This window comes from Epinephelus lanceolatus, chromosome 3, assembly GCF_041903045.1.
Source record: "Epinephelus lanceolatus isolate andai-2023 chromosome 3, ASM4190304v1, whole genome shotgun sequence".
NCBI lineage: Eukaryota > Metazoa > Chordata > Actinopteri > Perciformes > Serranidae > Epinephelus > Epinephelus lanceolatus.
The window spans coordinates 10753893-10766084 of NC_135736.1; the positions used below are offsets into that span (position 1 = coordinate 10753893).

The following is a 12192-nucleotide window of genomic DNA, read 5'->3' on the forward strand; positions in this document are numbered from 1 at the left end:
CCGATCTGAAGCCAGCTTTGATATGGCCATCTTGTAGTTCTCTGTTGTCAGCCATTTTGTTTTGTAGGTCAAACAGCCCATTGTTTCACATACCTGCCTTGTCTGCTATGTCAAGAACTCCAAAATCCCTAAGGCTTTACTATTAATTTTGGTTATAATTATTAATTTGATTATTAATCAGAATTCCAAATTGATAATTGATCGAGACTGATATCATTAACTTGCTATCATTTTTTTCCTTTTTGGGAATGGTGCCCCATGAGGTGATTCAATGTATATGAAGTCACATTATTTAACATAATTAATAATTATTATTAATAATTATTAAGATCTTCTCAGTATACATCATTAGTAAACTACAATTTATCGAGTGTCAGGTCAGATGTGTTTTTCATACGACCTTACTCTGACAGGATTATCTATAAGCATTATGTTACTTTGTCAGTAAGCTTTGCCAGTTACATCTGGCAGGGACTCACTGTAAATACAAAGTAACAACTAATCTTTGTGGGGGAAACAGTATGTTTGATGCAGCCTGTTTTAATATCCGGATGTGTAAATCTCCACTTGGTAAACATTATTGTAACTGGGACAGTGTTGAGTTTAAGAATAAAGCAGGTACTATTAGCTCCTCAACTCTCAATCTACAGAGAAGATCAAAAGAGTGTGGTCTTTCTCTGTTAATGATAAAACAGTGCACTCACCCACGGTGTCATGGCATCTCAGCACGTGACAGGGTGTGTCGTTGCTACTGTATGGTATTACCAGTCGCAATGACTGTGCAGATGGCGCACCTATTGATAGGGCCTACACACTGATAATCTTATCTGTCCCTTAAACTGTAACAGTTTTCATGCTTGGGCATTGCTGGGGCATATTTTTAAGTCTTCAACATCTAGTTTAAGTAATCATATGAACTAAAATGATGAAACTTTTTTGTTACTTCACTTTGATGTATGAGATTCACTGTGCAGAATTAGGTGAGAAAGCTGTTTTCACATTCATCTGTACTCGCCTAATATTGGTTCCAGTGATGGCAGTGTCAGCAGACCTAATTGAGACGAGTTGGCAACCAGTCATGGCCCAAATTATTTCTTACAACATGCCGAGTTTGGGCCAACGCTGGGCCAAGTCATTATTTAATAACGGCCAGTGATCACAATGCTGGCAGACAGAATTGGACCAGTTTAATTAGCTTGATTCTGGGCCGCTAGTCATGCCAAGTCTCAGCCAAGTCAGGCAACCGGACATGGCACAACTTACTTGTTCCAGGGTGCAGGGTTTGGGCCAATGCTGGGCCATGCTCCCCCTTGGTAACATATTTCGCAGCCATGTTCTCAAATTCCACTGCTACGCCGATGACATCCGGCTTTACATCAACGCTGAATCCATCACCACTGAAAATCACTCCATTCTGTCCACCTACCCCAATGAAATTAGATCCTGGATGTAAGCCAACTTTCTCCAACTGAACTGTGAAAAATCTGACATGATCATCATTGGTCCCAAGTCCCTCACCAAAACCATTCACAACTTCTGCCTCACCACTGATAACTCCACTCTGCATTCGTCCCCACACACCCGCAACCTCTGTGTTATTTTCCTTTTGCTTTCTTCCACTTACAAAACATAGCTCATCTCTCCCCATCACTCTCCCCCTCTGCTGCCGAAACTCTCATCCACACCTTCATCACATCCAGAATTTGCTACTGTAACAGCATTCTTTATGGTATATCATCCAAAGTCCTAAATAAACCCCAATATATCCAGAACTCTGTTGCTCATCTGCTTACCCATGACCGCTCCGGTGATCACATCACCCCTGTCCTCCAGAACCTCCAGTGACTCCCAGTCCCATAATGCATCCAATTCAAAGTCCTTCTCTTCACTCATAAAGCCCTCCATGACCAGACCCTCTCCTACCTCACTGACATGCTCTACCCACAGTACTTCGCGCAGTCTCTGCTACTCTGAGACCAACCTCCTGATTCCACTACCCAGGACCGGACCTAGGTCCTGACCCAGGACCGGACCTAGGGTGACAGAGCCTTCTCCATAGCTGCCCCCTCCCTCTGGAACTCTCTCCCCAAACACACTCAAGACTGCACCGACCTCTTCCAGTTCAAGTCATTCATCAATACAAAACTGCTTTTAATGTGTGACTAGTGATGTGTGTATTTTAGTGCATTCTATTTCATGATCGTTTCTAACTTATGCAAAGTGTCTTTGAGTACCATGAAAAGTGATCTCTGAATAAATGTATTATTATTTTTCAGTGACTGCAGTGTCGGAAGACGGAAGTGGACGAGTAGATGTGGCTTGATTCTAAGTTGCTATCATGCCAAGTCTTAGCAAAGTCAGGCAACCAGATGCAGCATGACTTATTTCTTCCATTGTGCCATTTTGGGGCCAATGCTGGGCCAAGTCAAGTTTTTTAATAACGGCTGGTGATTGCAGTGTCAGCAGACTGCAAATAGACGAGTTTATTTTGCTTTATTCTGGGGCGTCATTCATGTGAAGTGTCAGTGGGGCAGCCAGAATCAGGCCAGTTTATCGCACACTATTCTGAGGCGTCATTCATCCCAAGTCTCAACCGAGGTGGGCAACCAGTAATGGCACTAATTATTTCTTATTTGCCAAGTTTGGGTCGATGCTGGGCCAGGTCACTTTGGCTATCTGGGATGTAATTGTACGTTCCTTTTAAACAACATGCAATTTGATTTTTCCCAAATATTTATTTTCAGTCATGGGTGCATGGGCAAGATATCTGTAACCATAATGAAGTTTCAAAGGAGACATCCATGAAATTTTGAGTGAATACATTTAATTCTTACACTGCTTTCTGTTGGCAGTGCGATTTGATTAGCATTTTATTTTATTCATTCAGAGTGCGAAAGGGTTTTCGTGTATTCCCATTAAAGACAAGAGAGATTAAATAAAAAGTCCAGATTTGTGGACATTAGACATCAGAACATCAAACCTGTTTGACTGACCAACACTGTCATCTAGTGTGCAACAATGAGAACAACATCACTGCTGACTGAGGGAGAGTTAGAGACGATGAGGATGATGCCAGTTGTATTGTGCATGTATAGAGTTTAATACCAATCCACAACAGAATTCATCTTAGTCAGCATTAAAGCAGCTGTAATTGATATTTGTATATTGACAGCAGATTACATGACCACAATGTAGAAAGTGTCATTCGTATGGGAAAACCAATCGATCCCGCAGTTCATTTTAGTCATTGAGGACAAAACAACAATTCGACAAAACAAAATAATTTATTACTTTCAAACCCAGAGGCAATTTGTGGTTACAGTCATTACAGATAACTGATGTGCATTTCACACACACTGTACACTACCACTACTAAAACTACAGTACCTCATTACTACATCCACTACTCACTAGAACTACCACTTCTAGTTAAAGTAAGACTAAAGTACGACATACAGTGAAAACATCAATACATTAACAAACAATACATCTGCACTCGTAGCACCATTCATTGCATTATACTATAGACGTGAAGAATAATTTAATCTAGTGTGGGCTACTGCATACTTCACAGGCTTGTGTTTCCATGTGCCTCTCTCTGAAAGCCTGGAAGAGGCCATTTCATACAGGACCACTAAAGCTGGTCACTTGTGCAAGGATTTGTGCCTTAATAACTTCGGCCAGACTTTTTGATCGTCGCCTCCTTTTCTGGATTCAGGGGAGTTGTTGCACCATTCTAAAACAAAATGAAAGAGAAAACTGTTCTTATGTGGATGACAGAGGAGTCTTTATCTTAGAAAGGGACGGGTCCATAGTAGGCGACGTATGCGGCGACGATGCCTGCAGTTTCAGCCATCTCGTCACAGGCGATGTTCAGCTCACACACCTCTCTCAGGCTGGATGGTAGAGGAGAGAAAAGAGGTTAGAAAGGTTGTAAATGTAAAATGTTTTTTGACTCTAGGTAGGAACAATGGGTAGGAATTTATGTTAATATTAATTTGTACAACTGACTGAATTGCAGCAAATCTCAAGTCATACTATAGCTGTGCAGCATGTATTGTCTGCTTCATCTAATTTGAATAAATGATGTACCTCTCCAGCTGCAGAGGGGTGAGGTCTCCTGCAGGTGCAGCTCTCCTTCTCCTCAGGAGGACAGCAGCCAAGTCTCTCTTCATGACTGGAGCAGCTGAGGAGACAAACAACATAAACTCAGACTTTCTTGGATTTTCTTGTTTTACAGTCACACTTTAAGTAATTTTGAAACCATGCAAAAACTCTTTCTGGAGACAAAAATGTTGCTTACCCTCAGCTGACTCTGATGAAGAGGAAGAGGAAGAATCGGAGGCAGGGGAGTCGGACTCAGAGGACTTGGACTCAGAGGATGAAGAGGAGGAGGAGGAGGAGGAGGAGGAGGAATTAGATTCAGAGGATTCAGAAGATTCAGAGGAAGAGGAGGAGGAGGAGGAGGAGGAGGAGGAGGAGGAGGAGGAGGAAGAAGACGAGGAGGAGGAGGAAGACTCGGAGGACTCAGAGGAGGAGGATGAGGAGGATGAGGAGGAGGAGTCGGAGCTGGAGTTAGAATCGGATGCTGAGTCTGAGGAAGAGTTGGAGTCGGACTCGGAGGACTCGGAAGAGGAGGAAGAAGAGGATGAGGAGGATGAGGAGGATGAATCAGGGGCGGCAGGGGCGGCAGGGTCAGCAGCGGCAGGGTCAGCAGGTGCAGCATCAGCAGCTGTGTCGGCAGCAGGGTCCACAACAACCTCTGGTTCAACAGCTGAGGATCACAGAAAATAACACTTTACTATACACAGTCAGTCAGTGCCTGCATTGGTGGAAATATAGAGGTCAATATCAGAAATCACAGCAATGATGAGAGGACTTTGTCCTTACCTCCCATGGACCAGCACACTGACAGAAGAGCGCAGATGGCGAGGAGAGTGAGAGTCTTCATGGTGCCTTGTAGTTAGGGTCTCGCTGCAGACGAGTTGCTTTCTTGGTTGCTCGCTTTTCTTAGCTTTCCTTCGATGGCTTGTTCTGCTTCTTTCCCCCAAGTCGAGGTCAATATATACTGAAGTCCACCTCCTATGTCAGACCAGTGATAACCCTCTGATTGGTTGGGGAGTCAAATGTCACCGTTTCCGCTTCCACTTGTCATGACAGCTCCCCGAAAACACCCACGCGGCCCCGGCACACATAGTCCAAAAACTCACTCTCCCGCACACACACTTACATGGCCACAAACATTCCTGGTATTCAACTGTACGCACAGTGCATGTAAACCTATATGTATGCATATGGCCTCCACTTGACATTAAAGCCAGTCCAAGACAAACAGATTTACATGAGGAAAGAGGGATTAACTAAAGGGTATTCCCCTTTTCCATGATGCACATGCACAAATATCATCACTCATAAATATGATAACCTTTATTTCTGAAGAACTCCTGTTTTCCATAGATAAATGGCAAATTTAAATAATGAACTGACATCTTGAAATAGTTTCTTTCTCTGGCTTTTGGGTAAAGTGAAGAGTAGTTTTCTTATATTTTCCCCAACAAAAATGCCATCATTTCCCTGTCAATCATTTTCTGAGGTCAAACCAAATCATTTTTATACCCGTTGTGTTTACGAATCCTGTAAATCCCCTTCAAGTTCCCTCTCACCCCTCATCATTTGAGTATAAAAATACTACTACAAAACCCAGAAAGTCTAAACCAGTGGTGTTACTGATCTCTATAAAATACCCCTCAGATGTGATTGCATTTTAATGCAAGACCCGTTGCAGAGTTGCCTCTTTAACATCAAGTTTACCAGTTCTCCCATTGCTGTTATGTTGCTACACTCCTTGCCCCATATGTGATCTCCCACCCCCACAAACCCCAAACTATAGCCTGAGCCAACCACAAGCTACTAATCGAGTGACACGGAACAGCAGTGAGCCTCGTTACGCGACAGAGCTTAATTAGAGTGTTGCAGAGTCCCACCAGAACCACAGTCAGTCACTATTTACAGATGCATCTCGCTCCAGCTCCCGCCAGATCCAGGCACGGTCACGGCTTACCAATGCCAACCAGCATCGGCCCGATGCACGGCCTGACTTGATGTATTTCAGCAGATATACAGCTAAATATAAGCAGCCCCTCATGCTTTGGATGCACAGCGTTATGCATGCGGGTTTGGATGCAGCTTTCTGTTTGTGTGATACAGTTTAAGCGTGGCTTCAGCTGTGGTTTATGATAAAAAAGAAATGGTATTTGGAGTTTGCTGCTCGATCCTAGACCATATTGCAAGTTAAACACTGCCTAGATAACCAAAAGTTTATGCACACATATCACTTCACGTATATATATCTCAGAGGGCCCCCAAACAGCTCCATCTATCATACAGTGAGAACTTCAGTGCTGCTGCAGGGTGACCTTGGTGTCCTTCGTGTTTCATACAGTCTAGCGTTATTCCTGGTGTCAGGGATTTGTCTTGGACTGCATGCCATGTAATTTCAATGTCTAGTCCAGTGTCCATTTTTGTGGATGCATTTCGGTGCGTGGGGGAGGCACATTTGAAGAAAACAATTGCCACAGCATGTCTGGTGCATTTCTGCTTTTTTCTGTTTTTTTTGCATCTTGGCTCTGAAATCATTTCATCTAGACAGTGAGTAATGCTCCCGTTTATATTTACTGTTGTTCTGGGTTTACACATTTCCGGTTTGTCTGGCAGAAACGGAATCACTTACAAGCACAGGTGCACATGTGATAAATATACTGTGTATGATCTTGGCAGTCAACTTATATCAGTAAAAAACATCTTATGTTCTATATTAGATGATGTGTTATCCTCACAGGTCAGATATACTACTATGTTGATTAGCGAGTAGGCCTGTGTATTGGCACTCCATAACTTAACTAAACTTAACAGCTGCTAGCTGCTTTGCTAGCTGCAGCAGGTGCTCCATGCCCACCAAGCCCTTTGTGTCCGTCCTAAGGGTGTGCTGGTGTTGGACAGTGGGTTGATGCTGCTGCTTACTGTAGGAACTTATGATGATATACTGTTTAGTTGTATTGGTGTGAACTGGCAGGTTTTTAGAATGTTGTAGAAAGGCACATTGCAAGTAGTTGCCTGTCTCAACTCGTCTCGTCGCGAATCTTTGGTCTGAACTGGGCTTTAGACCCTAGGAATTATATGTATTAAATCTAAAAAAATGGCTCAGTTCCCTTAGATATTGACTGAAATAACCCAGTACCAAGTACTACTGAAACTTCTCCAGTCAAATCATACCTGCATTTGATCCTTTTTGGATCCAGATCTAGAAGAGATAACTAATGGTATGGTTTATCTCACAGCCAATCACCACAGGCCAGGGGCAGGTTAATCAGACGATGAGTCCTTAGACACACACACACACACACACACACACACACACACACACACACACACACACACTTTGTAGTTGTTTGGCCCTGTTTTGTGTCATTTGCATCTCTTTGTGGTTGTAATGCACCTTTTTGTGGTTTTGTATCCCTTTTTTGTTGTATTGCATATATTGTATTTTAAGGACCCAAAGGAGACCACATTACACCTGTTTTAAAGTCATTACCTTGGTCATGTGTCAGTTTCTGTATTCATTTTAAATTTCTTTTACTTGTTTTTACTTCCCCAGAGGCCATCTTTTTGGCTCCACTAGTCTTTTGGTTGTTCCAATGTCCAGCAGGACAAAAACATTTGTTTGGGCAACTTTTCATTTTTATGTCCCAAGCCATTGAGACAGCCTGCCAGGGGTCATGAGAGAGCCTTAAACTGTTTTGAAATAATAAATTTTAAACCTGTTTAGCCTGACTTGTGATTAGAATGTTTAATGGCCCTTACTTTAATGATGTATTTTATTGTATGAATATTTTAAAATGTTTTATTGCCTCTAATCTATCTCATTTGTTATTGTCTTTTATCCTGTTTTATGGTTTATCGAGATCAAGATCAAGAAAATTACAAATACTCAGACTCAAAAGAAAAATGGATGTATTTCTTATGTATTTATTCCATATCTCTTCCCTTCCTTCCAGTCCTTTAAGAACATACGCACTGGAATTATTACATCAAAATAATTCCATTTGGGAATTTAATTTACCTTAAACTAACACATCTTGACATTACCCTGAAGCTCACATCTAACAGACCAGGGCTCCAACAAGTATGTATTCAAGCTTTTAAACAACAACAACAAAAAAAATCCCACCATTAATAACCGTACTCCCACATTAAACCTAAGAGACCCGCTGGATCGCTGGCAATCTCAGCCGATATCATTGTCTTTCAAAGGCTAGCAATTCAAGGAAATCCCCTTATCGACAAGCTAGCATAACAGCTTGTCGACAAATAATGTCCCAAAGTTAGGCTAAATTTTGGCAAGGGCAAAACTGACATGGCTACTTTCACAGGGGTGCCTTGACCTCTCACCTCAAAATATCTAAATGACAATTACTTCTATGGGAACCCATGAGGCTCCCCCTTAAAGACATACCTACTCTATGCTAATCTCATGCAGAATGGGGCAAAAACCAAGCAGATTTTTGCATGCAGTACAGATATGTTATTTTTACCAGCTGAATAATTCTGCAAACAGTTTTGGAATTGCATCAATTGAGTGACTGGAAAGCTGAGACTCGACAAGGGACTCAGGTTGATCGCCTGAGGGTCACTGCTTCAAGTCCCCGTCCGGACCAAGTATAGAGCACGGACTGGTAGCTGGAGAGGTGCCATTAAACCTCCTGGGCACTGTCGAGGTGCCCTTGAGCAAGGCACCAAAACCCCAACTGCTCGGGGTGACTGTCCATGGGCAGCTCCCTCACTCTGACATCTCTCCATGTAATGTATATATAGGTCCTGTTTGTGCATGTGTGTGTATTTGCAGGCCTGTATGTGAAACAACAGAGTGAAAAATATTTGATTTGATTGATAAAGTATATCTTCTTCTTCTTCTTCTTCTTCTTCTTCTAGTAGATACAGTGAAGTCAGACACTTGTTTTGAAACTCTACTGTATAAAATGATTTACTGTGACCTCTAGGATAATCACAGTCTCATGAAACTTTACAACCACAAACTAGAGACCTCGGACGTTCAATTGGATGGCTTCCCTAGGGATATTGCCAATAAGGGGGTTTCCCAGCATTTTCCAGAACAGAAGTGCTTGCCATTCAATCGCTTAAAAATTCTTACAGAACTCTAAATGTCAAAGGTTTTTGATAACAAATCAAAGCATAGAATTTTCTCTGGTGTTCTCAAGTTCTTGGTTCCTTTGGAAGGATTTTTGAGCATGCTTGAGTGGTCCGAAAAAGCTTTAATTTAGCACCAAATCTGTGTAATATATGGTGTCTGTGACTAAATGTCTGCAACAACTTATGACACATAACTGATATAGCTCACCAAGATATCTAAAGGAAAGATGAGTGTTAACAGCAGGTTTGTCTTTGAAAGCAGTGATTCTCATAGTGGGGTCCAGGGCACTCTTCCGGGTCTGTGAAAAGCTTTTAGATTCATTAATTTAAATTATCATCATGATATAATATCTTTTTGTTTGTTTGTTTGTTTGAAAAGTTTTTAAATCTAAAATATTTCATAGTTTATGTTTTAATCTTACAAAATGTATATTTAAAATGATCAGAATCTCTTTTATTTAGCCTATGTATGCAAAAAGAATGAAACACTTCACTTCAAATTCCCTGTTGTCTTGAGTGTGTGTGTGTGTGTGTATGTGTGTGTGCGCCCTGGAAAGCACTTCAAATGAGCCCTTTTCTCATGATTTGCCTTTGTTAACCTGACATTTTTAATACATGGCAAATAACTTTGTAGTGCACTCCTCTTGTGCTGTTCTTTCACATTACTAAAATGATGGAGGTGTAAAAAAAAAAAAAAAAGGCTATATTAAATTATTACAAGAGACATACATGGGGGTCCGTGACTGAAATATCAGTGTTCTAAAGTGTACGACACAGCACAGTCTGTGGTCTGGGTAACAAGAGCAATTTAAAATGTTATGTCATATCTTCATTGTAAATTTCCTTTTTTTGTCCCTGCCAGCTTTGTTCCACTTGCATGATACACGCATCATATCGTTTTAACAAACAGCCTTTAAATGACCAGTTACAGGAGTGCTTTTAGTCTTTTCCATTACCTCACTATGCATGTGGATGCCCATAACTGAGAGAGAACATTGTCTGGCGTAGGTAAGTGCATGTGCAACCACAGCAAGGTGCCAAGGACTTCAGGGAAACATGCTGAAATATAACTGGGTGTGATTTTGAATATTGGTATGTGAATAAAAGAACATTTAAATTCAATTAAAGACAGAGATATTTAATGCAGTATCCATGGTTCCTCATGTTTGGACGTACAGAAGAGTACAGACGTGTTGAGGGACACTAGACCTAAATGTGGCCTTTATATTTTTGCATTTGGTAATACTTAACGAGGTGTCTTTGGGACTGCAAGAGCCAAGTTATTGCTCAGTTTAGAGCAACAGGACCGAAATCTGCTGGATTTACTGTGTTTTGGAGATTTTGTGTATTGAATGAGTAGGAGACGAAGGAGTAGAATTACTTCATATATACGATAAAAGAAGGCTTGTTTTTAGATCCTTACTTACATTAGCAAGTGGTACAAATAGCAGTCTCATACTGTGAAAATACTCCACTACGATTAAAAATCCTGCATTCAAAATGTTACTTTATTATTATTTATTATTATCGTTGTTAACAAATGAGAGCATTTTACACAGTGGTACATGAGACAGATAATCAGTGGAAAAAAAACATGTTCCTCCTCCTCGTAGTGCTTCTAATGGCATTTGCTATAATCTACTGCAGCTGACAGAAAACAACCAATCACTAATTCTGCTGTCGATCATGTCAATCAGTGGGAAAATGACAATGTTTTTTCCAACCGTTGGAACAACATATTGACTGGAATGTTTTCAGCATGACAGGTGGTTGACAAACTTTTTACAGCTAAACAGTACACTGAACTACAGTGTATGTTTCTGAAAACATATGAGGCAATGCAGTAACAGAATCTTGATTCATGTTTGATCAGCGCTACCTAGTTTGACAGTTTGACCACAGTTCACAAACAGTGATTGACATGACTGACAGCTGTGTCAGAGACTCCTCGGCTCTGATTGGTTGTTCTTCTTCAGGTGCAGTGCATTCTTGCAAATGCTTTTTGAAGCATTTTGAGGAGGAGGAGGAGGAGGAGGAGGAGGAATAAAACATTTTTACAGATTACATGTCTCATATACTGCTAGGTGGATAAAGTGACAGTTTCAGCAAATATGACAAAAGTACTTTTAATAAACATAGTGTCAGCTTTAATGTTTGTATCATCACTTTTCATCACTCTTTCTGGAAGTGTTTTATCTATGAGTACTAACTTGGACATGGAAAAAGAAATATAATAAATGGCTTATTTCTGATTACAAACTTTTATCAATTAATGTTTACTAAGTTGAAAATAAAGTAGTTGTTTTTTTGTAATTTTTAGAGCAGTTGGAATCAAACAGGATTTGAGATCAGAAGAAACCATACTTATTCATTAAGATAACCATTGAAACATCAAGTAAACATCATGTAAACACCATGCAAACATGTAAACATTATGGAAACATCAAGTAAACTTCATGTAAACATTAAGTAGGTGTAATGTAAACATCATGTAAACATCAAGTAAATATCATGTAAACATCATGTAAACATGTAAACATTAAGTAAGTTTACTGTAAACATCCTGCAAATATGAAAACATCATGTAAACATCAAGTACATATCATGTACCTATCCTGTTATCATGTAAACATTATATAAAGATCAAGTAAACTTCATGTAAACATGTAAACATCAAGTAAATGCTATATAAACATCATGTAAACATGTAAACATTAGGTAAATACTATGTAAACAACATGGAAACATCACATAAACTTTGTGTAAACAACATGTAAACATTAAGTAAGCATAATGTAAACATCATGTAAACATGTAAACATCAAGTAAACGTCATTAAACATCATGTAAACAGGTAAACATTAAGTAAGCATAATATAAACATCATATCAACAGGTAAACTTTATCAGAACATCATGTAAACATATAAACATCAAACAAATGTTATGTAAACATTATGTAAATGTATAAATGTTAAGTAAACAT

The 12192-nt window shown here is 40.2% G+C and overlaps 1 protein-coding gene across 1 annotated transcript; it reads right to left on the minus strand.

Annotated features, from left to right (window-relative positions):
- Positions 1-3265: 3265 nt before the first annotated feature.
- Positions 3266-5029, minus strand: bglapl (bone gamma-carboxyglutamate (gla) protein, like). Its single transcript, XM_033625026.2, has 4 exons — positions 4891-5029; positions 4304-4774; positions 4093-4186; positions 3266-3896 (listed from the first exon to the last, which is right to left on the minus strand). Exons 1-4 carry the CDS (start codon positions 4949-4951, stop codon positions 3794-3796), a joined length of 729 nt encoding a protein of 242 aa, XP_033480917.2. The 5' UTR covers positions 4952-5029; the 3' UTR covers positions 3266-3793.
- Between the last annotated feature and the right edge of the window lie 7163 nt (positions 5030-12192).